General features: G+C 42.9%; 2 protein-coding genes across 10 annotated transcripts in view; one reads left to right on the top strand and one right to left on the bottom strand.

Annotated features, from left to right (window-relative positions):
- The first annotated feature begins 278 nt into the window (after window positions 1-278).
- Window positions 279-15,151, top strand: TMEM198 (transmembrane protein 198). Of its 4 annotated transcripts, none has more exons than XM_039354403.1 (5): window positions 279-392; window positions 7,331-7,581; window positions 8,804-9,379; window positions 13,288-13,475; window positions 14,703-15,151. In XM_039354403.1, exons 2-5 carry the CDS (start codon window positions 7,419-7,421, stop codon window positions 14,847-14,849), a joined length of 1,074 nt encoding a protein of 357 aa, XP_039210337.1. In that variant the 5' UTR covers window positions 279-392; window positions 7,331-7,418; the 3' UTR covers window positions 14,850-15,151. The 4 variants fall into 4 exon arrangements, with proteins under 4 accessions (XP_039210337.1, XP_039210338.1, XP_039210340.1 ...); XM_039354404.1 differs by lacking the exon at window positions 279-392 and adding an exon at window positions 405-689; XM_039354406.1 differs by lacking the exon at window positions 279-392 and adding an exon at window positions 1,524-1,616.
- Window positions 15,152-16,422: 1,271 nt separating this feature from the next.
- OBSL1 (obscurin like cytoskeletal adaptor 1) overlaps window positions 16,423-25,874 on the bottom strand; it is a 76,480-nt gene continuing 67,028 nt past the window's right edge. For all 6 annotated transcript variants that reach the window (XM_039354396.1, XM_039354397.1, XM_039354398.1 and 3 more), the window contains 4 exons: window positions 20,946-21,050; window positions 18,649-18,915; window positions 17,522-17,791; window positions 16,423-17,081 (listed from right to left, as the gene is read on the bottom strand). In XM_039354396.1, coding sequence (XP_039210330.1) covers window positions 17,074-17,081; window positions 17,522-17,791; window positions 18,649-18,915; window positions 20,946-21,050 — 650 coding nt within the window. In that variant the 3' untranslated portion in view covers window positions 16,423-17,073. The remainder of the gene's footprint in view (window positions 17,082-17,521; window positions 17,792-18,648; window positions 18,916-20,945; window positions 21,051-25,874) is intronic.

The following is a 25,874-nucleotide window of genomic DNA, read 5'->3' as shown; positions in this document are numbered from 1 at the left end:
CCTGTGGGGGGATTCGAAGGGCGAGTGTGACACGTTCGCTCTCTTCCCCCGCGGCGCCGCCGTGTGCTCCAAGCGATAAGGGGGGGGGAGGATGAGACTTGGGGGCGGGCGACGACCTCAAAGAGAGGAAGCAGGCAGAGGGAAACGGCAAAGACCGCCCGGCTGCTGTGCGACGAGCGCGCCTGGCCCCAGCCAACCTTTCTTCTCCGGGTCTCGCGAGGGCGCGCGAAGAGAAGTAGGAAAGGAAGGAGAGAGAGAGAGAGAGAGAGAGAGAGAGAGAGAGAGAGAGAGAGAGAGAGAGAGAGAGAGAGACTGCGCCGTGACGTCACGCGGAGCTGTCCCTCAGCACCGGGCCGAGCCAGGCGCTCCGGGTTCGAGCCTGGGTCGTTCAGGTAAGAGAACTACCGAGGCAAGGGGGAAGATTGCTGGGGCCTCCTCTCTTGCAGCAGCACCCCTTAGTGTAGGAGGGGAGGGAAACGTCCCCCGCCGCTTCCCCCGAGGGTTAGGCGGAGGACTCTCCCCGTGATGGAGGAGCACGGGAGGGGACTCGGTGAAAGGGAGGTGAGGAAACACAAAGCGGCGTCTGCTCTCCGGGACCCCGCGAGCGCCGGTTAATGCAGGAGTGAAAAGAGAGCCGCTGGGAGCCATGATTCTCTTTCCTTCCTCCATCGGGACAGCTTCGGGCAACGGTAAGAAGTTTGGAAAGGCAGGGGGTGAAGTGCATGCCCGTCGTCGCGGTGTCAGTTCGCGGGAAGCCACCGGCGGGATTAAGCAGGCTAGCCCTGGAGAGGGGAGAGAACAGCGGACGAGGAGGGGGGGGGGGTTGCTGCTGCATATTGTCCCGAACATCCATGCACACAACTGGCCCTTTTCGGATCATAGGCAAGCTCACCGTCGTCCGCCACAGAGGCTAGGCTCAGATCCCCCCAAAGTGATCCCCATTGCAAGCTAAATCCTCAGGGAGTCCGTGTGTGCTCCTAAGACCTTATTCTCCCGACCGGTATTGCTTAGCCATAGCACCCAGAGGGATCAAGTAGTAAAAGCCCAGCCCACCCACTACCTTCTTCCCTCTTTGAATTAGCTTTGCCCTGGGTAAACAAAGGCTAAGCTTTAAAAGAACAGCCACAAAGCCCACAGCCCTTGAGTGGGGGACAGAAACAATGCTGGCCCCTTTCGAAAGAAAACCCTTGCCCTATTGGTGTATTCCAGTTTTTATAGGGCTCCCAAGCCCATGATTCCCGGCGGACCTCTCATCCCAAACAAAGGGAATCTGGTGGGTTCTCCCAGAAGTCTTTGCAGCTCAGTATCCTAGCAACCCTTCAGCTTCCCTTATGTGGTCTGCCAACCCCAAATAAGGATGCATCTTGATCTGGCTTGTGCTAATGACAGCATTATATTGATAATCCGATAGAGCAGCAGCCCGGGGTATAAATGGATGGACACAGCCAGGTCTGGTGATAAACAGAAGACAGAGAAGAAATGCAAACCGAGAAGAAACAGGGGACACAAGGCCACTACAATTAGCAAAACAGGATTCCTTAGGAAGACAAAGCAAAAGGGGTATCTTATCAAGCTAACTGACCCCAATTACTTTACAACCAAATCAGAAAGTGCTTGTTAGTATTTGTGGTTTTTGCATTTCTGTTATTTTTGAAAAAAAGAAAAGACAAACTTAAAGTTGGTAAATGATGCTGTGTTGTTGGCAACAGTATGGGCATAGTTTGCCACTGCCTACTTCCGATAGATGATAGAGATGGATGGATGGACAGATAGACAGATAAATATAGATAATATAGACATATTTAGCTCCCAATGACTTAACTTTATAATTTTCAAAACTAGCACTGTGTGTGAGTTTATATGGTATATACCGGCAGTTATGATAAAACTTTGTGCATCTGATACAGTGGACTCTGACTACAAGGTTGTGTTATAATAGAAGTGTTACTTTTAAAGCTACAACCAGTTTCTCTGTTGCGTCAATGAAATGCTATTTTTCCATAGAAGGGAAAGAAGATTTGCACTACTGTGACTGCTGTTTTAATCCAACTAGTTCATTTGGATGCATAGTAGTCAGCATAGGGACTAGCACAGGTATAACTTCTACATGTTCAACTAGACAGATTCAGTATATTTAACAACTGTAAACATTCTTTCTGAAAATATCTGGGATGGAAGAGGGTATATGACTTTGCTATGAAATGGGACGTACCAGGTTGCTTTTGAAGCTGGATGATGCAGGGCAGTGGAAAGGGTCCTGCTATATGGAAAATTTTAGGATGAGGTTTGCATAGAATAGAGTAATATGGATTCAGTTACAAAAGATCCTGTCTTCCAAAGCAATCAATTTATGCTTTGATAAAGTTACTTCTATCTTTGAAGCTCCTCCCCCCCCCCAGCCACTAGACTATTAGCTATAGGATAATGAGAAATTAGCCACAGAGAACTGCTTTAATGAGGTAATCCTGAACTAATCATTTTGGGACAAAAAAAGCCTCTAAGTAACAGGGAGTGCTGTAGCCTGTGACCATAGTCTTTTCCTTGTGTAAAGTGTGTGTGTTTATATGGATATGCTACCATAAATACTTATAGCTTGCTTATCTTTCATGCAAGGAGGGATTGAGTTTAATGCCAGGCACAAAATTAGTGCTAAAACATTCAAGCCCATGCTTTCCTTTTCAAACAAACATACGTTCTTTGCTGCCTTTCTAGAAACACAGCAGCATTTTGTTATAGCATAAAGCAGAGCTCTGGGGTCTCCTTGCTTGCAGAGCATCTGGCACATAGGCCCCCATGCTGCAGCTGCTCCTCATAGTACCACTACCCTGGGTTGCTCCCAGGTTAATAGGATTATTTCAGGAGGAGCTTTTCAGCAAGCTGCCAGAATAATTCCAGAGGGAAGAAAAAGAAGATGATTTGCTTCCTCATAGATAGATCTTATGAGCTTTCAGGAAACATTTGCAGAGCATAACAAGGTATGCCCTGGCACTGTTTGCTAAGACACAAATAGCTTGGAGCCATAAGTTTGTGCCTTGAAGAAACTACTTCCATCAGAACCAGGTTGTGCAAATGACACTTTCACACCATCAATTTCTTGTCCAATTCCTACCATGTCTCCATGTGAGACCAGTCTCTCTCTCCCATACCTAAAACCTTGTTTGAAATACCTGAGTTGCATGTACTTTGGGATTGCAGTATTGACTGCCATGCCTCTTTGAAAAAAGTGATTTGCAGAGCTACTCAAATCTTCCTGATATAGACTCTCAGAAATTAGTATGGAGACAGTCTTCCTTTCTCCTCTTTCCTTTCTGGCTTCATATATTTTGGAAGGAAGGATCAACTTCACTGCTGTTTGCAATTGCAAAGTTTCCTGGGATGAATATTGTTTATGAAGGAGGCCATGGGAAAGTGAGAACTTGAACCTTCAGTCACTGCAGAGGAGGATTAGTCGGGACTCACTCAATTCCAGGAAATAAGCTGAACTGGCTGGCCTAGAACACATAGCACAGTCAGCCTAGTCAGTCATGCACCTCTTCTCCAGTTGTCTTGGTAGACCATTAAAATACATCAAATACTAAGAAGTGTTAAGTGTGAATTTCCTTGTTCCCAGTGAAGCATGAGATGTGGGCGGTTAATCAGGAGCACAATCTTGTTTGCTTAATGTATATATACTGTACAAGATAATATGGACCAAGAGTTCTTCTATATAGCAAGTACCAGTGGTCATACTAGAAATTGGGATTATCACAACCTGAGTTTCAAAAATCCAGGCAACCACTAGATGGGAGCAAAGTAACGTGTAAAACTGCATGACTTTTCTGCCACCAAAAGCTAGATGGTAGCAAAGTCGTGCAGTTTTATGTGTTGCTTTGCTTCTATCCAGTGGTTGCCTGGATTTATTTCCAGTTTTGCAGTCCAGGTACTATAGATCGACAAAAACTAGTATTAGGACTCCCAGTTTGTTGTGAGCTACTTTATTGATTTATGGATTTATTTATTATATCCTACCTGTATTATTATTTTATAAATAATTCAAGGCAGAAAACATACCTAATATTTTTTCCTCCACCCATTCTTCCACAGCAAGCTTGTGAGGTAGGTTCTTCCTTTGGCAACAGTACCATGTAGAAAAAGGAAACTTAGCTACCAAGGGTATGAGAAGAATTAAAAAAGCTGTGCTATGGGAGGAAAAACAGATTAGGAGTTGACTAGAAAACACAGTACTCTATTGGAGACTCAATTCCCCACATTTTGGGTTAGACCAATGATGGCAGGTAATTCTAAGTTCCACCACAATTGAATGATGAAAATTCTCAGATTGTGAAATTTTGTGTAACATCCTGCATATTTTATTAGAACTTCCTCTGTGGAACCTTTATGGTAGCAAATGTATTTATTCATTCTGTATTGTGTGCACGTTGTTTAGAATTAGGCCCTGCTGGATGCAGTGTGTCTTGTATATAAACATTCATAAGAACCGGACACAAGCCCCTTCTTTGGTTAAGAGACTCAACATGAGATCCTGGCATAAACTTTGTATGGGTACTAGATCTTCTGATTCTACTATTCTCACGGCAACTTGCAATTTTCAGAGTATATTTATGAATAAGAAATATTAAGGTTGAACTACAGGCTGAGCTATTGCTTTTATGTCCTGGTTGTCCTGCTTTGATTTAGTGGCATTTAGTTGGCCACTGTAAGAATTTATTGCAGGATTCAATAGACTGTTGATCTAATCCAGCTGACCTTTTTCTGCCCTTTCATTTTTTATTCACTTCTCACATGTATTTTCACAGCATAGCTTCCAGAAATATAAGGGAGTGATTCCCTGTATATCTACATTACACATTTCAGATTTCTCTTAAAATTACCTGGGTAAGATAAAGTTTGCATCTTGATGGGAGAATATTTCATTAAATAGGGGTCACAACTGAAAAGCCTGATTTATTTCTAGGCAGATTTGTTTGTAAGCAGGGGCCATAGCAAATATTAGTGGAGAGATAGAGCTTTCAGTTGATAAAATATCAAGGAAAAGATATTAAATTAAGCAGAATTAGACATTCAATAGAATTTTCTTTGAATTAAGCAGGTCTGACATGATCTTCACCCAGAATTCCTAGATCACTTTCATTATCCTTAATTATGTGATAGGTAACTGATTATTGGGCAGTTTCACATTACTACCTCTAGATAAAAATATAATATGAAATTCAAAGAGATTTTTTCTTTCCAGTAGCTTTGATGTTATCTTCCCTGTAAAAATAATTACTGCCACTGTAACCCACGACCCAGGTCATTGCTAGGCATGATTCACTGAACTGATCATAAGGGCATAAGGGCTCATGTAGCAATTAAATAGCAAAAATGGCTTTGCATAGCCCACCAGATGATGCTAAACTTCACGTCCCGTGCTTGTCAGTGTATTAAGATAACAGAAGTTTCAGTCTCCCCAATATGGAGAGATACATATTGTTCACCCTGAAACCTAGGAAGAATAAAGCATAACTGTTTCATCCAGCTATGCCCAATGTGGTGCTCTCCAGATGTAATGTGTTGGGCTACAACTCCCGGAATTCCTAGCCATGTACCCAACAAACACTCTGTTAAAGAAGGCTGATTTCATAATTTCATAAACTGTTATCCACAAATTCTTGCCAGGTGATGAGGAGCTTTTGAAACAAAGCAAAAACAAAAAAAAGCGCAACCCTGGGGGGAAAAAAGCAGTCAGTTGGTCATTTCACAGAACCCAATCAGAAAATGCTTTGCCTGCCTTAGCAACAAAGAGCACACCAATCAGAAGAGGATATGCTTTTAGTCCTGGTTTTCATTGGCTACGGGGAAGGAGGGAGAGAATAAAAGCAGCGGAGTGGGGGCGGGCAGGAAAAGATAGAAAGAGGTCTCGGTCTTTCCTAGGCTGCTGACCTCTTTGTGTGCATGTGAGCTATACCACCTTCAGTGCTCCTCCCCCTCCATACTAACAAATGATTGCATTGCTGCAGAAGGATTTCTATGTGTCCATGTGGGTGGTGGGTAGATGTGGAAGGAGGCTGTCTGGAAATGGGTTGCAAAAACAATAATCCAGGTTGAGATGAATGGTCGATTCATGATTTTGTCCTTTCAGCTGTCAAAGGCTAGAGCGGGGAGGGCTCGTGGGCTGCTTCAGCGTAATATTTTGGTTGGTTGGCAAATTCTTCATGAGCAGGAAATAGTTAACAAAGCCATGCTTTGTTGTTTGCCTTGCAGCCTATAATACATCAAACAGGGCAGGAAGTGGGCTGTTGCATGGTCTGGTTTTAAACTCAAGCCACTTTATTCTTCTTGTCCTTTGTGCCACCTATCTTTATTGTTCTTCTCTTGTGGTAAACAGTAAACACAAATATGAGAAGAGACTGCCTGAGACACTTAAGCCTGTTCTTAGCCTTAGACTCGAACAGCCCATACGCACCGATAGGGTTAATGCAAGTCAGCCTTTGACAGATGCTTTTTCTGAACTGCTACACCCCCTTTGATGACTCACTCCCTTACCCCTCAGTTCTTTAAGCCAGAGACTGGGGGTTGGAAGTGTGTGTGGGGGGATGTTGTTAAAAGTATCATCTGTTCTTAGCTTTGTTGCTATAGAGACCATACGGTGGTGATTCTCTTTATAGCCACTTTTTTTTTTCTTCCAAATTTGGAAACTTCTTGCCCTGTTCCTTTTCAGCTCTCCCTTCTTCCAGAATTGCCCTGAGCTGTTCTGTCATGGAATATGATATAAAACAGTTTCCAGCAGGCTTTGCAAGGTTCTTATAAAGGAGGAGGATCTGCCAGTTTCTGAATAACTACAAGAACAGAAATAGCTTGGGGTTAGTTATCTGGTCTGTTTGGCCCCTTTAACGTCTTGCCAACATTCTAGAGAGCTGCTTCTGCTTGACTGTAACATTTGCTGGACTGGGCTCAAGTTCTAGGAGCTGGTGGGTGTTTCTCACTCTGATGTCATTTGTTTAATTCTGATTCTTAGTTGCTTCTTGCAGCCATTACAAAAGAGGGGTTGTTTTAGCTCAGTGGCAGAGCATGCATGCATTGCATGAGGAAGATCCCAGCTTCTAGCAGAGCTGTGAAAATCTCCTGCCCGAAGAGAGAATCGGGAGTTAGGTGGGAGTGATGATCTGATGACCGAGTGGGAGTTCCTTAAAGCCCTATGAAATTCTAGCAGAATAGCCCTGGGTGTAAGGAGTTGCTGGCTCTTCCTTCAGAGATGGTGTAGCCTATGGTAGGTTGTATTATCAAGTGTACCACACTGGACTTCCAGAAGCTTGAGGTTCACCATTCCTTTCCTATCCTTTCTCAACAGATGGAAGCTAAGTCATGAAGCAATATCTTCTACAAGTGACTGGGAGGGAGAGGGGAGCCTGACATCGCCACAGAAGCCTTGAAGAGCCATGACGTCAACTGTACAGTCTCTGCGTTTCCCACTGCTTCCACATGAACCAGACCAAGACCAGACACATAGTTGTGATCAGGAGATTGAGAGGCGCTATCAGGTAGTGCCGTCAGTTGTATGTGCCATGTGCTGCCTCTTTGGGATCATCTATTGCTTCTTTGGTGAGTGTTTCGTGAGTGTGTTGTTGGGGAGGATGGCTTATAGATTGCTCCAGTTCTATAGAAGACAATTAAAGGCACAGCATGTGGATTCAATGGGAATGTATTATTTCAGTGTTTTGTTGGGACCTTTTAATGGGCCATTCCATTTACTATGCAGCATGACAAACTTAACTGATCAAAGGGGAAGGAGCAAATGTGTTGCATCAGCTCTCTAACCCACACTTAACTAATCCTAGTCTCTCTTTCACTGAAAGTTCACATGCTCTGTGGCTATAAAGCAGGGGTGTCAAACTCGCAACATCACGTAATGTGTCACAACATATCGTGACTTTTTTGCCATTGCCGGCAATGGGATGGGTGCAGTTTTACCATGATGCATCCGGCCTGCGGGCCAGCAGTTTGGCAACCCTGCTATAAAGTATGGAGGGGTAGGAAAGTCCCCACACACCTGAAACACAGGAAGTGAGGAAGAAAGGGACAGCCTCCTTTGATACAGCTAGTAGAACTTTACAATCAACAAAACTGGGCATGACATATTCAGCCATTTTTGAGTTGTGGCTATCTACACATCAAAATAAGTGGCTGTGTTCACAGGTGTGGTCAAAGCTGATGAGGTGGTTGTATTGAAAGTTGCTATTTTTATCTTAGCTGTCAATTGTTCATTTATTTGTATCTCTTATATTTTTTTTGCTCGTTTTGTTAGTCATCCAGTGTCACTTGTTTGAGACAGGGGGCCATGTAAATGGAATAAAATGAAATATAAAATAGTCTCTTGGCTGAGAGTGGTTCAGCCATGTTCCATGAACATAACCAATGTATATTTAGTACATAGAACACAGTACTAACTGCTCTAGCTAATATCTGAACTGCTCTAGCCAATATCCTCCTGTGGCTACATTCCTAACTATAGCAAACTCTTTGACTGAGTCCCTGGCTAAATGTAAAAAGCCCTAGAAGGAAACATTCAGAGTGACAGCTCTGTGCTTCCAATTACATATTACAAAGGATCTGAAATAGTCAAGTAAAGGATATAAAGTCCTCTTTTTAAACCCCCAAACATCCCCTAATAATGCATAATAAAAGGTTGTGCATGTGTGATAAGAGAACATGCAAACTCTCATAACACAAATGCTCACCAACACAGGTCACCAAATGAAATGGGAATCATTCTGCTTTGGGCAACCTATCCCCCTTATCACTCTCCTTTCATTTTTTTCCACAGGATACCGATGCTTCAAAGCAGTGATGTTCCTGACTGGACTGATGTTTGGTTCAGTAATCATCTTCATGTTGTGCTACAAAGAGCGGGTGCTGGACACTCAGCTAAGCGTGGAGGCCTCTGTGGGCATTGGCCTGGGCATTGGTGTGCTCTGTGGGCTAGTCACCATGTTGGTACGCAGTGTCGGGCTCTTCATGGTTGGGCTGTTGCTGGGGCTACTACTAGCTGTGGCTGCACTGGTAGTGATGGAGCAGTTCTACCACCCTCCTACTGTCTGGATTCCCATTGGCTTATTGCTGGGGGTGGGCATGCTGTGTGCTGTCCTGACCCTACAATGGCAGCGCCTCTTCACCACACTCTCGACTGCTGTCTTCGGTAGTGCGGTCATGACTGCCACTGCTGACTATTTTGTTGAGCTCTTTTTGCTGCTGCAGTATGTTTATGAGCGTGTCAAGGTGGCACCTGCCCGACCCATCTGCTGGTACAGCTGGGTCATCCTGGGTACTTGGCCTGTCCTGGCATTTTTGGGTGTCTTGGTGCAATGGAAAGTCACAGCTGAAGGATACTCACACACTGAAGGTGAGTATGGTCTCATAGGGTGGAGAGCAAAATGGCTGAAAGCAAGCAAATCAGCATTTAGATTAAATGAGGTTTATGAGTGATTTGCCTTGTATTGACTGGTCTTGCATATTGTATTTGATTAACCATGGTTTATTTAGCAACAACAATCCTCATACATTAAGACCTACATTTAGAATGGATAACTTTTCCAGTTTTAAGGCCACATCCTATCCTCCAACCATTACTAGGATCACAGCTGGCATCACAAAAAGCAGCCGGATAAAAGCAGGTAGCCCTGCCAAACGTTTTGATGGTGGGATTCAGGGAGGCTACTTTCTTTGAGTTTTAAAGTGTGAACATTAGAGCAGCTAATTTGGGTAATGAGTCTTTGGTCATTCTGGCATCATACCAGTGTTCCTGTAAAAGATCAAAGCTTTCTGATGGGTGGGGTTGGGCGTAGACTTCCCAATAACAGCATCTGGCACTGATTTTATTAAAGTTATCCCCAAGACAAAAAAGAATTGCTTATCATCCTTTTTTGTCAAAAGCAAGGAAGAAGTGGCACTGATAGAGCCCAAGCAATGCTTCTTACAGGTATGGCCCACTGCATGTCATACCTGAAGGGCTTCTTCCAAGATTGCAAAAGAACAGAAGAGAACCAAAGGATTCTCTTGTATCTTTACTTAGTTTTTGGAGGGCCACCTCTCCATTTGTGCTTCCTGTGACTCTTCTCAAATACATCAAGTTTTTCTCTTTACAGCTATGTTCTTCATTACAGCATAATGATGGTTGCTGTGAGATTACATAGCAATTTTTCCTTATTCCAGTTTTTGTCTTTTACAGGTTTGTCCTGTCCCCTATTGCTTTCTAGGGAGGTAAATCATTTCAAGTTCCTGAATGTGGAAAGCTTGGTTAGGTGTGAGGAGAGATTGAGTGGTTAGGAGGGCACAACACAATTTCCTGATTTTCTGGAGGGCCACTGGAGGGCATTTGATGATACGATGACAGAGCAACTATGAGGGGGCAGCAGAAAAAGTCAAAATAGCAGCTGCAATCATATGATGAGAGCCCCACCTTTTTCACACGCATTTTACAGATTTTCAGTCATGTAGTTACAACATACTCCTGACTGATAAAGGGTGGGAATAATAGTGAAACCCTTCAGGAAGGCAAATTGTTCCCATCCTAATCCTAAAGCCTTCCTGGTCCATTTAGATACTTACCAGACCACCATTTTGGAACCGATTTTCAGCCATGTTTCAAGGATAAGAAGATAAAACTATAGGGATGAGAGTGCTTTGCTTTTCAGAGATCGTTTGCTCCAATTCCCATCCTTAATTCTGCAAATGCCAACAATGTCCAAAATTAGACCCGCACTCTCATTTTCAGCTTTACTTTTTATATAAAAAAAATCATGTGATACTGCTACTAAATATTGATAGTGTGATTTAAGGCTACTGGTAAATTAAAAAGAAGGGATGTCTCATGTGATTCACAGGCTGCCCAAACTTGCTGTTCGTCCATAAAAGTGTAATATTGTTGCGTTGGTTTACTATCAATACTTGATTTGTTCCTTCTTTAAAAATAAAAGCAACCCTGGCCAGGGGTCAGATTATGGAGATTGTAATCATCTAGAGGACACTGAATTGTCTGGTGCAGATTAAATGAAATTAACCATTGAATTATTTTATATATAGCAAAATCAGAATCTAGCTAAAGCTGTCCAAAGGAAACAAATACTTCGAGAGGGAGTGAGAACCTATGATTCTAAAGGTGAAATAAAATATCATATTGTTACATAACAGTGCCAGAAACTATTTGGGGGAATGTGATCCTGCCAGTTCTCATGGATCAGGGGTCTTCAAACGTGGCCCTTTTATGACTTGTGGACTTCAACTCCCAGAATTCCTCAGCCAGGCACGCTGGCTGAGGAATTCTGGGAGTTGAAGTCCACAAGTCATAAAAGGATCAAGTTTGAAAACCCCTGTCTTGGATCTTTTAGCTTTTGATACCATAAACAACACTATTCTTCTAGAGTAACTGAAAGAGTTGGGCCCTGATTTATAGTTCCAATATTTACTGTTGGGAAGTACCCAGAAGGTGGAGCTGGGGGATTTCCATTTGGCATTTAAGTTATCGTATTGACCTGTGGTGTTCCACAAAGAGGATTCTAGGACTGAGGTGAAGCTTTTTCTGCATACTATTGCATTTCCCCAGAAAGAGCAGGTTTACAGCTGGGTGGCTCTTTGTCCCTCATGTGATTGTAGTGCAGGTGTGTTTACATATTTATGACCAGTGCAGTAACTGCAGCCCTTCTGGAGGCAGACTAAATTATTCATGACTTGGTTACAACCCAACTTAGCTATGTGATGCATTTCATTGAGATTGCCATTGAAAAGTGTTCATAAATTGCAACAGGTGATAAATACCACAGCAAGTACTGCTCACCTGTGCAAGGAACAGGGATCATATTATATATGCCTATATTGAAAGATCTGCACTTCACAGGGGTGTATGTGTGCTATTAGTTACTGAGGGGTGTGAATCAAAATGTTACTGTAGCCCTCTGAAATCCTAAAATGACTTTTAGGGCTTGAATATCTGCTTTTCTTAACATGAACCTGTACACTTTCTTAAATTTCTTGAGGGTCTTCTGAAGATGCCCCTCTGGTGCTTGAAGCCCTACCGTTGAGCATGGATCAAAGGGCCTTGTGTGGCTCTTGAGAGCTAAACAATGTGTTCCTCAAAAAGTTAAATGACTCCCAGTCTCTCCTATTTAGGGAGTGGATAAAAATGCATCTTTCACTAAGTTTTAATTGTTAATTATTTGAGGAATGATTTTAATGCCCTGGATTGTATTTTTCTACAATGTTAAATTTAAATTTTTGACTTTGTAATGTTAAATTCAATTGTTGCCAGCTACCTTGAGAGTTGGAATAAAGGCCAGGGTATAAATTGAAGATAAACAATCAAAATAAGATTGGAATTATGTCATGTTCCCTGATATGGCAACATGTCTGTGCCAATATACATTATTATGACCATAAGATTTACGCAAAATCCAACTATAAAAGCATGTTGACATGAATGTCAACTGAATGCTCTCAGGGTCAGTTGCCAAGGGCTGTTATTGTTAGAAGAAGGCCACACTGATTTCATTCTGAAAGGTAATATGTGTGCTTTCTATTGGCATCAAATGGAAGAAATGCCATTTTTACTTTCCATTTCTCTGAAATATGTGTGAGTCCTCCTCACATAAGTACCCAACAGTTAATCTGAAACAAACTTTAATATGTGAATAAAACTTAACTGATTAATTACAGTAATTAATCAATTACTATTTTAAAACTTTTATTCAGAGTTTATTCAGGACCATATATTTGCCTTTGAGAACTAAGCCCCATTATTACGTGCCAGTTGCTATAATTGCAACTTGTCATCCTTTTTTAAAAAACCCACTTTAGGGGAATGCAGCTGATACTAGTGACAGCAGAATATGCTTAATTCTTTTCCTATCCATTTCCTCCATGTAAATCCCTAATACTTTTTCTCCCTGAACTTTAAATGCATACAAACAGTTCATTAAAGATTCCCCTTATAATTTCATTAAGAATGGTTAGAGATTACGGCGTGAATGTAGAAGACCTATCTAGGATGAACCTTTGCTAGTCATTTAGGGAGACCCACCAAGTCAAGTACTTGGTCCCCAACCTATGGGAATAAAAGCCCTTTCCTCAGTCATGCAAACTAATGCCTCCGGGCCTGTGTCAATCACAAATTTACCTAATTTTTGTGGGATGTCAACTCTGCTTTTTCATTTAAAAAAGAAATCCACGATAAAGAACTTTCGAAGTGGCTGCACCCCCTCACTGGGGCCAGCGCTTTGTCCTGCGGGGATCTCACGCCATGCTCTTCTTCCCCCATAGTGATTATCAGTCGGCAGCAGCGTCGTGTGCAGTTGATGCGGATCAAGCAGCGGGAAGAGCGGAAAGAAAAGAAGAAAAAGCGGCCACATCCTCACCCCCACCTGCAACATAAGGCCCACCCGCCTGAGCCGGCCTACCGCCGCAAGCCTAATCCTGTGCGTCGATTTGATGGGGATGTGCTCTCCCCAGTGAGTGAATGCCAGGGTCTTCCTACAGAGTGGTAGGGTCATAGGAATCTCAGCTGAAAATTGCCATTAAGGGTGTGGAAGGAGCTCCTAAAGGAAATGAGCTTGTCATTCTCATTCTTTTCCTTCCAGACCCCTTGCATTTCCACCATCCTGTTCGCTCTTCGCGAAGTATTTTCACAGTGTGCTCCTGGTTCTTCACTTTTTCAATACCCTTTTCTTGCAGCATGGATGCGTTTCTGCATCAACTGCTTTCCATGCTTCTCCCCCTCTCACCCCCCCCCAGGCAATTTAGCTGGAATTTCTTTTGAGATGTAAGGGGAGAAAAACCAAATGGGAAGATCCCAGACTCATTGGCTGGCTATGAATTGATACCTTCGCACTAATCGAGGAGCTGCGTATATAAAGAGAAGATGTTCAGAGAAAATATATTCCAATTGTGGCTTTGGTGGTTGCATTTGGAAGATAGGAATGGAAAAGCAAATGTCTAATTCTTCAAAATTTATTTTTAACCATAAAGGAATGTCTGCCTTTTGCGCAGAGTGTTGCCATAAGGAACTCCCCCCTCCCCCAAATTAAAGTACACGTAGCGAACTTTCCATCTAATAAGGATAAACACAATTCCAGGAGAGAAACAACCTGGAATTAAGGAGAAACTTCCTCTAACAGTGAGGACAATTAACCAGTGGAACAGCTTGCCTTCAGACGTTGTGGGTGCTTCATCACTTGAGGTTTTTAAGAAGAGATTGGCAGCCCCTTGTCTGAAATGATATAGGGTCTCCTGCTTGAGTAGGGGGCTGGACTAGAAGATCTCCAAGGTCCCTTCCAGCTCTATTCTGATTCTGAAATTATGCCAGCCAATGTTGGTTTACGCTTTTGTTATCTGTACTAAGTGGGACAAATTTTTATTCTCTTACGACAAGCTGCCCTGTCTCTCCTGCTATTGGGGCACGGTACCTAAATGCAGCAAATAGCAACTTGTTTAAAGTGGTAAATGAGTGCAGCTATAGAGGGTGATAGCAGTACTGTAATAATTAGTAATAGCTCAGAGGTTATGCATGCCTTCTCCCAAGCAGACCAGGAGATGAAGCTGGATTTATCCAAAGCACTTTGGAGCAAGATAGCAAAGCCAGTTCTTCCCTATGGTAAAATTTTGGCGAGAAATGGGGAGTATTTTTTTTTATTATTTTTTAATCATTTAAAATTATTTCTTAATTTTTTCTCCCGCAGAGCTACATACAGAGCTTCCGAGAACGGCAGACAGGTTCCTCTCTCAACAGCCTCCTGGCCAACGCTCACGCTGCCATTGACATAGACTACGACTGTGGCTCCACTGTGCCCCTGACTACCGGCTCAGGCCCTGCCATGCGAGTATAGGCCAGCACTTTCCCCAGAATACAAGTGCTGTCTCCTGTGGTCACCTCGGCCAAGCCAGGTGGCTAAAACTAGCATCTTGGTCACCGCCAGGATTTGAGGACATTCTTCACCGGTTATTTGCGGCCTACGCGCAGACGTATTTCAACACTTCTCAAACTGCTAAACATAAGAGTTCTTCCTAGTGCTTCTAAGCCATCATGCAACAAGGGGTGCGGAAGGAGTTTGAGCAGGTGCTTGAGGGCAAAGGGCTGAAGCAAGATCTGGCTGTAATCCACCCGGGTCAGGAATGTGAAATGCAAGAACTTGCGGGGGGGTGGGGGGGTGGGGGGAGGGGAGGCCACTCAAGAAAGAACTACTTATCTGAAACAACCCCCACAATAAGCAATGGCAACTTTTTCTTACCCATCCCTTCTGGAGCGGGCCTCAAGAGGAAGGACTATTGGATGGTTGTGTGTTCTCTTGCCACAACTTCCTTGCCCTATAGATTGTCTTTGCATGCACTGACCTGAAGGACTGCTTCAGGGCGCAGGTGCCATTGTGTACTGTTAGTGGAAGCTTATGACTCAGTTCACTCCAGTCTGGTGGGAACTAGCCAGCTCAGGGAAATGGGGCCCTGTGGCCCCGGGCCCCTTGCCCATACCAGTGCCTGGCATTCCGTTTAAATGCGAGACTCAAGGAAGAAGGGGAGGAGGGTGGGGATTGGCAACCTGGGCTGGGCTTTGTCACTGTTGAAGTATGCAAGCGTGAGTGTGAGTCTGTGTGCATGTGGTGGCACTGGAGAAGATACGGACAAGCGACTGGTATCCAGGCAACAAACCTTTTGGGATACCCTCCCTCTTCACTTCTGATGCTGGCAAGAGTGTGAGGTAATAATGGAGCCGGAGAGGGGGAACACATGTACATAGTCTTGTGACAGTTATTTGTATTAATTTATTATTGACCAAGAATTGGACTGGAGAGTTTTGCCAGATCCAGAAGTTCGATAGGGAAAAGGGAATAGGGTCCTAGGTCCAAATCATGCTTTCCTATCTAATCTCATGAAACCAAGGGAGAACAGTGATAGAGGTGTTTCCTCTGCATGGCTGGACAAACTTTAGCAGCTCCCACATTTTCAGTTTGGACTTCCAATGTTGTCTCTGGGGCTCAATGTCTCCAACTTTAAGGAAACTGGAAGTGGGGGGCAGGATTCATCAGCTATTTTTTTTAGGGGAGACAGATAAGGATCCAGCAAGGCTTCTCTCCATTGAGAAACTGCATGTGTCTGTCACTGATCATCACTGTTGTCACCCCAGAAACTTTGCACTCTTGTTTGTTTTGTCTCTCTCTTTTTGTATATGTGCCAAACGCTGCCGGGCTGTGGCTGCGCAAGTAAAAAAAAAAAAAGCCTTTTAGGAGTTGTGTTTCCATTAATGAATGTGCTACGAGCATCAAACTCGAACCAAGCTATTGTTACATATGGAGATAGGACTGGAGATGAATTAAGGCTTCATTTGGAAGGAGAATGAAGTCAATCCACATCTTAAAACAGTATTTTCTGCAGATACATCTAAAAAGCAGTCTTGAAGTTCTGAAGTTTTCCTTTGAAGTTTTCCTACTTTATTGGTAAAAGCATAACACACCCCAGACAATTGCTTTAAATTATCCATTTGTGTTTTTCCTCCAAAGGAAAACCTTTCTCTTTTTAAGTTCAGATCTTCTTTAAGGAATGGGGTTTAGAAATACAGATAATACACATAAAAGCATACTGCACCATGGACATATTCTAAGCATACAGCCTTCTGTTGAGTCTGTTGCAGCTTTATATGAAGAACTTGGGAGAAGAGGAGAATGCAGTACATACCATGATTTCAATGCATCTATGTGGGGAAGCGAGTTTTATTGGGCAGAGAGAAAAAAATAAGAGTAGTTGGCCATTCAGTTGGTCTAAATTACACCCATTGAAGAATATATAAAGTTAGAGGTAATACAGTTCCAGGGCTTTGTCTTTTCCCCATTGATCCAGGACCAGCAGATCATTACATCAACCAAACGCAACAATATTTTTTTTTAAATTGGGACTTAAGAACATTTAATAAAGCAGAACGTGCTTCCCATGTCATGCAGAAGAGGAAGAAGACAAGATGACTTGTCTTTTTGTGTGTGATTATTCATACAGCTGTCCAATTTGTTTCTTTGCCTTTCCAAGCTTAAACTTGGCTCTACTGGACTCAAGATTTTCCTGATGCTAGCACTCTGTCAAAAAAAAAAAAAAAAGCAAAGGTTCAGACAAATTTAATGGTGGAACCATTCAACCACTTCCCTCCAATGCATATTCCCAGAGAGAGGGATCTAGAGTTACCCAGGTGTTACTGAACTGTAATTCCTAGCAACCCTAGCTAGCATGGCTAGTGTTGAGGAATCCTAGGAACAGTGGTTCAACATCAAATTTAGAGACTGTCACTCTGAATTCAGTCTTTTGTTGGGCCAAGTGCATAGCCCATTTCATCTTTGATCAGTATCCCAAGTAGGTCTACGGTAACATGCAGGCCATAGAAGATACGATCCATTTCTCACATTATTTCCCAAGGCTCAAGACTAATCTTACAGCCAGGTATATCACAGGGTTGTAAAAAGAGAGTTTAATGAATTTCACATATTCCCTGCCCCCATCCAAACACATCAGACATATTTACCTCGCACTGTGAGATGGGCTTTGGACCGGGCATTACCAATGGTAATCTTCACCATCCCACTCATATTAGGATTAGTCCTGCAGAACCTCAATTTATGGAGGTGTCCCATGCTCTCCATTTGCAGCTGCAAGCCAGGCTGCAGCTCCTCCCCATTGAGACTCCACTGGGGAGTGAATTCTGGAGGGGCAGATATTTCACACTCAAACTGAGCCTCGGAGGGAGCCATCACTTCCACGTTCTTCAGAGGTTGGACCACCTGGATTCCTTCAGCTGCAATGGCAGAGAACAGCAAAAATGTATAGACTCGGCAATCATTTTCTAAAGAAGGAGGCTGAAGTAGACTAACAGATTGCTGGGTAATTTGCTATGGATGAGCAAGAGTCTAGTTATAAGTAACTAGACTCTTGCTTGTTACTTATAATGTAACTATAAGTTACATTATAACTTATGTGGCTCTCTCCATCGTGTTAAATGTGGCTCTCTCCATCGTGTTAAAGCTAGAATAACAAGGCAAAGGTGAAAAACTGAAGAAAGGATGATTACTGTTCTTGTATGAAAAGACAGCTCAGTCTAGGTATTAAAAGCAAACTCAGCTGAGCATATGACAAAAGATGCACCCTGGTGTGAGGTTCTAAACCAGGCACTCTTTTGATGGCTGAGGCTGCACAGCTTGTTATTTTGGAGGACTGCAATGGAAAGAATAATGGCAGAAAGTAAATAACATCGTGCAAAAGAGGAGGGAGAGGGGTTTTTTGTATGCTTGTGGTGGTGGTGGAAATCTTCATACATTTATTTATTTAAAGTTGTCAATCCTGTTTTAAGGCTTCTGCTACAATTGTCATCTATTTGCTCTCTCAAAAGTTGAGAAGTCATACCAAGTTTAGGGCAGCATCACCAATATGTGACAGCAAAGTCAATAGGGCACCAGAGGTTGGCAAAGAGGGCTTTCTGCCATGCAGCTCCAGGTTGCCAACCCTTATTCTAATTTTAGCTCCACTTCTGCCTCTTTGGCATTCTCAGTCTGTTGCGGGCCAGCAATTCCTGCTAATCATTTCTCCATGGCACTGTCTTCTTTGGAGTATGCCATCTCCCCTCCCTGTTGTTCTTCACTGCACTCACACCCTTACCTTCCACTAGCAGGCAGGCTGTGGAATGATCATCCAGGGCATCACAGGTATACAGGCCTTCATCTGCAGGCTCCACGCAGTGAATAACCAGAGTTCGGTAACAATCCAAATTGCAGATCTCATACTTAGGCCCAGCAAAGATCTCTGTGTCACCCCGAAACCAGCGCACACGTCCCCGAGCCTGAGACACTGTACATTCCAGTGTGGCTTTGTGACGCACCAGTACAGTTTTGTCCCGAAGTGGCTTCACAATACGAATTGGCAATGCTGTAAAAAGAGCAGGCCCAAAGTCTCTGAGAAGTTGGCTTTTCACCTCCTGACCCCTGGCCCATTTTTGCAAATTTAATAAATTCTGAATAACCTGCACACAAGGAGACATCCTGAGAATCTTGAGGCTTTTGTAAAAAGGAGAAAAATGAATCATGTCAATAAGCTCCACCCCTTTCATCATGATGCATCATAGCAACAGGACACTCTTGTTTTCATTTTGTTACATAAATATAATTAACAGAATAATAGAGTTGGAAGGGATCTTGGAGGTCTTCTAGTTCAACCCCCTTAATTCTTAACACAGTTCTAGGCTGCATTAACAAAGGGATAGAATCAAGATCATGTGAAGGGTTAATACCACTCCACAATGCCTTGGTAAGGCCACACTTGGAATACTGCATCCAGTTTTGGTCACCACGATGTAAAAAAGATGTTGAGACTCTAGAAAGAGTACAGAGAAGAGCAACAAAGAGGATTAGGGGAATGGAGGCTAAAGCATATAAGGAACGGTTGCTGGAATTGGATATGTCCAGTTTAATGAAGAGAAGGACGAGGGGTGACATGATATCTCAGGGGCTGCCACAAAGAAGAGAGAGTCAAACTATTCTCCAAAGTACCTGAGGGCAGGACAAGAAGCAATGGATGGAAACTAACCAAAGAGAGAAACAGCTTAGAACTAAGGAGAAATTTTCTGACAGTTAGAACAATTGAACAGTGGAACAACCTGCCTCCAGAAGCTGTGAATGCTCCAACACTGGAAGTTTTTAAGAAAAGACTGGACAGCCATTTGTCTGAAATGGTATAGGGTTTCCTGCCTGAGCAGGGGGTTGGACTAGATGACCTCCAAGATCCCTTCCACCTCTGTTATTCTGTTAATAATTCTTTATCCCTTAATAAGCCACAGAGTTATTATATAGTGGTGAGATAGAAATGGAAGAAATATGAGTAATTCTACCCTCATGTGAAAACATTGCTGTGCACATAAATACAATTTCTAGACTTATCAAAGCAAAGCAGATTATTGGAGACAGCAGTTTGCTACAAATGTGCTTTTAATTTTTTCTTCTATGTTCACATGTAGTCTTTCCCAAGCAGCCACACCAATCTTTACAGTTTCCCTGGTTGTACTCACATGCACACAGATGCACAAGGCCCGGTCTAGCCGCCTATAAACATAAAATCCCTGTCATTATGTAGTACTTGGAGATGCACAATCTGGGGTCTTCCTTCCCACAGACCTTCATTTTTAATGTACCAGAAAGGATAAATTGTTAACTATGAGATCAAGGAGCCAACACTTAAACTACACTTAGTTCCGACCATAGGAACAAAGGAAGCAAAATTTTGTTTCTGTCCTGCTCTGCTCATGGTTTTTTGAAGTGTATGTCTTATGGCATGCCCTGGAAAAGTCTCAAAGCAGATTGGGGCAAGTATAGTAGTAATGCTCCCCTCCCTACAAAGAGACAGGCCTGCTGTTCTGAATCATATAGCTCTATGTAACCCTAATTAGAGAGCATGTATCAGTATGTTAGAATATCTGGCATTTATTGGGTTAAGTGCTGTTTCCTTAAGAGATGGATTATGGGAAATGTAGTTTAGCTAGTCAGTCATCCCACGTTGATGGGTCAGTGGGAGGAGTTTGTAAAGGGTATTGGGAGACTTCCTGGACACAAGCCAGATTGGAATGTCTTTGTCTAAAGAGAAGCATGGGCCATCAGATGTCACCTGATAAGCCTGTTCTGCTATAAAGATGGTATGGAGAGAGAGCATCATTCTTTCACCTATAGGGATGAACTGAGGTGTATTGTCAGAAACAACCGTCATGAATGCAAGTAATCTTTCTGATTAAATATGTTTTTGTTATGAAATTATTCCTATTGAGTTTATCTATCTGATCTGATTTATGAGGCGTTTTAACATCAGGATCAGCATACCTGCTGTCCCAGCACAAACTCCTTTGCTTGTTGAGCCCAACCCAATTCGCCCTAGAGCTAACATCGGATCCAACAGAGAAGTAACTTCCTTACCTTCCACTTCCAGCCTGGCTTCTGAAGTAGCTCTCTTGGCCACAAAACGGACCTGGCCTGTGTCCTCAGGGTGGACAGAGGTCAAAAGCAGGAAGTGGCGGGTTCCTTGGGGTGATGGGGAGGGGAAAAAAAGGGAAAATAAGGTTTTCTGCATTCTTAAGGAGAGACATGTGAGAGTTTATGAGGGGCCCTAAAAAGAAAGAGGGTGCCAGGATACTGGTGGCTGGAAGCAAGGGCTCTGTCTTGCTCACAGAAGTAATGAAAGGTTTTTCTGGGTGTACAAACACTGATTCATTTGTATTAGTAAACAGCTGTTTCAAAGGATCACAGCATAGCCTTTGTTGTTTTTTTTCCCAGCTGTTAAACCACACTTTTCAAATCCAGGGGGGGAGGAAATCCCCTCCTATTACAATACAATAAATGTAGGCTACAACCGCATGGATCAGTAGTGCTTGCCTATGATGTGATCCTATCCCCCCACTACATTGCTGTTTTTAAATCAAGGCACAGAGTAAGAACTGGTAGGAAGTCACCAAAGGGAGAGCTAGGTGTACACTTAATCAGAAAGAAAAGAGAAGCGTTGTACATTGGGAGACTGCTCCAAGCCAAGGCTGAAGATTAGCAGATGCTGCTTTCACTCCCCACCCCACTCCCAATCAAGGTTACTTCCTAAACAAGAGCAGACATCTTTCACCATCCTTGCAGGTTTTTCAGCTGGAGGACAGAGGCTTCCACCCCCATTGCCACTCCAAGGTCAATACTTCAACCAGAGATTGGAAAAAGAGTCTCCTGGATGGAAAGGAAGGCTTGGCTTCCTTTGAATATCTCTTCCCATAAATCAGGGGGCGGGGGGGGGGGAGCCATTATGATTATTGATAGGCCCAATAGGAGATAAAATGTTTTTGAAAGTAGAGCAGGGGTGTCAAACTCAATTTCATTGAGGGCCACATCAGCATTGCAGTTGCCCTTGGGGTGCTGGATGGGTGCGGCCAGGGTGGGTGCGGCCTACTGGTTGGGTGTGGATGGAGTGGGTGTGGCCTACTGGGTGGGCATGGCCAGCTCTACATTGTTCGTGTCAAGGGTGCCTGGGGGGCCTGGGCAGGACAGATCTGAAGGTCTCTGGCAGAAGGGAGTGGGACCGGGGCAAGCGCCAAGGCATGATGTATTTCTTCATTCCTCACAAAGGGTGACATTTCCCCAGCATGCACCTAGGGGGCGGGGCCAACGCAGCAGGGGCTGATTCCTTGCGCCTTGTGGAGCTAAAACTGAATGCGTTTCAGCATAGATGACCACCACATAATTGTACATTGGCTCCCGGCCGGCCTGGGCCAGGGCCAAGGCAATGGGGGCCGTTCCCTCACTGTTTCCAGGATGGCTTCGCAGACCACATGAAACCACTTCGCGGGCCGCATCCGGCCCCCGGGGCTTGTGTTTGACATGTCTGAAGTAGAGAGTCTCTGTCATTTAGTAACCGTCCACTCCATCTCTGTCCCCTTTCTTCAGTGTTAGATTATTACTCTCTTGGTTAAAACTGAATTTGAAATAGGACTTCCTTCTGCATCGTTTACTGTACAACCCAAGAAATCAGGGAGGGTCCCTTCTGAGACGTTGCCATGTCCCCCTTGCTTCTGCGGCCAGGCTGCCTCTTATCTGTTTTCTAGTCTGTGGCTTTTCCTCCTGTCTTTCAAGGTCATTCCCACATGCCATTACAGAAGGAATCACAAGCTAAGAAGGGGCCAACATGATGTTTTTCATAGCAATAGCAGTGGGTTCTTTAATCACAAGTCCGCTTTGCATATAATAATTACAATGCGGGGGGGGGGGTTGTTGTTGTTTAGAATAAGACGTGAACCCATTCTCAGGGAGAAATTATGCTTTATAAGAAATCATCACATAAAATCAGGTTGTCCTATGCATCCTGGCTTGTTTTAACCATGTCTTGTTATTTAACTATGTCTTTAATTTATTTCTCTTCCAATAATTAAATAGAAAACTGGAAGCAGGGAAGTTTGCACCCCATTCGTATGAGGATTGAAGTTATGTGAATGGGCTGTATATTGATGTAATGATCACCTGCCTTGAAGAGGCGGGAACCAAGCAAAAGGAGCATGCAAGCTTGCAGAGATTGTGGTAAGCAAAATTATGTGTGACAGCAAGCTGCTCATTCGTATCTTGATTTGTTATGCTATCCTGTTGGGCTATGAGCAGTGTGCAAATACGGCCTTGTCATGGGCTCTTCCAAAAGTTGTTTTTCTTCATTTTGATTGACTTCACTGAAATGTGCAGAATTAATTTTTCGGAGCTTACCCTGAGGACTGAAAATATTTATAACTTTGTATTTAATGCAGTGAGACTAATTTCAAGCTGGCTCTTTGATCTATCTTTTTTATTTCTTTATCTTCATTCTTTAAGCAGCCAAACTACCCTCCAAGGATCATAAGAAAAGCCACTCAGATATTTTCTCAGGCTCTTCTCTGTCCCCCCAGTTTGCTTTCTCCCCAGGTATTACCCCAGATATTTGGAAGCCGATTTTGTAAAAAAACAAATTGAGAATAGTAGTTGGAGCACTCGGTTGTTCAGATTTTTAAGTATATTTTCTACCATTGTTACAATCTGAAATAGAAGGGTATGTTATTTGCTCAGCTGACATTTTCCCCAATTTGTTTTTAATCTATGGGCAAGTTGTCATCTGCCATACATCATAGCATGAGTACATTTTGCTAACCATTTTTAAGGGACATATCCTCATAACATTGTTTCTCTGTCAACCACAGCCTGTTGAAAGCATCCAGAGCTCCCTTTAGCTCAGTGGTTCTCAACCTTTCTAATGCCGCGACCCCATAATACAGTTCCCCATGTTGTGGTGACCCCCAACCACTTATACATCACTGGGTGCCAGGGGCGTGGCCAAAGAAAAGGGGAAAAAAATGGCAGACAGCCTTGTTTGGCGACCCCTGTGAAATGGTCGTTCGACCCCAAATGGGGTCCCGACCCACAGGTAGAGAACCGCTGCTTTAGTTGATTCACTGTCACAGAAGTGTTTTCTCTTTTTGCCCCATACAAAAGTTTCTGTCCAGTCTACGATGTGTCTGATAATGATGTATCTGACCCTGCATCAGGATCTGTCCACCAACTGTTGGCCACTTAAGTTTCTAAAGACATGCCACCTCCCCGTTTGGTCATTATTGGGTACTGCTTTCCATGGATATTTTGACTGGCGATGCAAAACCGACCGGACACCTGACTCACACAGCCATTTAGCTGTTGTTTCTGGCAAGGAAATATGTATTTCTTGGAAGAACAACACATTGTTTTCTGTTATTCACTGAGCAGCTTACCACCTTTCAGTGTACAACTGTCCCTGCCACACCAAGCAAATGCCATTTTTCTAGGAAACTGGAAAAAGATATATTCGTTTATTTATTTTATTTAAGTATAAGCTGCATCTCAAAATTCTTGGCAGTTCATAGCAGTTATGAAACAACAATGAAACATCCATGATGTATTTAAGTTAAAGTTATGTTAAAGCCAAAACACAAAACTCCCATTGTGCCACAATTAACCCCTGAATTAACTTGGGCTTAATGAGCTTCCAGAAGGCTATATTTGTGGAGCTAATCATGCTCCTTATAAGAGACCATCCCAGAGAAGCAACACTGCCTGGCTTCAACCTCTCTCACTTCACAGAAATGAGCCACAACCAACAGTTTCATCTAAGAAAAATGCTTTAAATGAATCAAATCCTGTGGGAAGAGATGGTTCCAAAAGTATCCCTAGTTGACAGAATGGGGGACAGGGTGAAGTAGGAAGATGATCTGTTGATCTACTTATAAGCTCCATCTTGCCCAATAAATTAAAGGTGGTAATAATAGGTCTATTGCTCTTCTAGAAGACCAATATTTTTATTTTTGTTTTATTTTGTTTTGTTTTCATAGGCAGATTCATTTCTGTCGGGCACACAGATGCATTTATCCATATATACATGAAACAACTGAGGGAATATCACACATTGTTGTTTTAGTCTTTGGGTACTGCTGAAACATTTACTTAGTATTCCATTCATTCAGAAGTGTGCATTATCACCATGATACATTGCTCCTATTACAATAAGCAACTAACTTTAAGCTCCATATTTGTGGACAACATTCCATAATTCAAACCTTTTCACTTTGTCTAAAATAACAAGTATAAAGTAGATTTTCTTTGATTTCTTCATTTCTCAATGCTACTGGAAAGCAAAAATATGATATGCACATTTTATGCCTACATAAAACTTAATCTATTATACCCATTCTCTTTATCTTAGTTCCATAGGCCCTTCCTTCCTTCCTTCCTTCCTTCCTTCCTTCCTTCCTTCCTTCCTTCCTTCCTTCCTTCCTTCCTTCCTTCCTTCCTTCTTATTGTTGTAGGTTAGAATACCAGAGTCTTGAAAGTTAGTTAAATAAAATGAAGATGGGGTTATTTGAGTGTCTTTCTCATACTTTCCTCTTTCCAGAGGTGACTTGCCTTTTTATCTCCTTCATGGTTCATTGTTTTCTTTCACTCCCTAAGGCCAGCCTCTACATTTTTTTCACACCTTCTTTCTTTCATCAGTTCATGTTCTTTATAATTTATCTCTTTATATTCCAAGTTGCAACTACCATATCCAGGATCTTCACTAGATGGACCTCACATAATCTTCACTGCACATCTTGATTTTATTAGTTTTTACATACAAATTTTAGTACAGCAAGGAAGATGTTATCAGTCTTAGTTGTACCCATACCACACACAGTATTTCCTGCTAATGATAATAGTATTGGCCCATTTGGGTCAGCGTGTCACAAGTGCAATCCAAGCCCAGTTTAACTCCAGCTATGTTTATCCTATTCTGTACAAGCTAGGGTCTCATGTCATCTATTGTTTTTTTTATCTATCTTCCCCCTTGTA

Source organism: Crotalus tigris, unplaced genomic scaffold, assembly GCF_016545835.1.
Source record: "Crotalus tigris isolate CLP2741 ecotype Arizona unplaced genomic scaffold, ASM1654583v1 scf7180000018550.1270297659:1495590, whole genome shotgun sequence".
Taxonomy (NCBI): Eukaryota; Metazoa; Chordata; class Lepidosauria; order Squamata; family Viperidae; genus Crotalus; species Crotalus tigris.
Note: the sequence above shows the minus strand (reverse complement) of the source record. Positions and strands in the feature narration are given on the sequence as shown.

What these genes read in the sequence shown, in the direction of transcription:
- TMEM198 (XM_039354403.1), top strand. Translation starts at nt 7,419, where the DNA reads ATGACGTCAACTGTACAGTCTCTGCGTTTCCCACTGCTTCCACATGAA. An exon ending in GATCATCTATTGCTTCTTTG is followed by an intron (nt 7,582 to 8,803) that starts GTGAGTGTTTCG and finishes TTTTTTCCACAG; the next exon opens with GATACCGATGCTTCAAAGCA. An exon ending in AGGATACTCACACACTGAAG is followed by an intron (nt 9,380 to 13,287) that starts GTGAGTATGGTC and finishes CTTCCCCCATAG; the next exon opens with TGATTATCAGTCGGCAGCAG.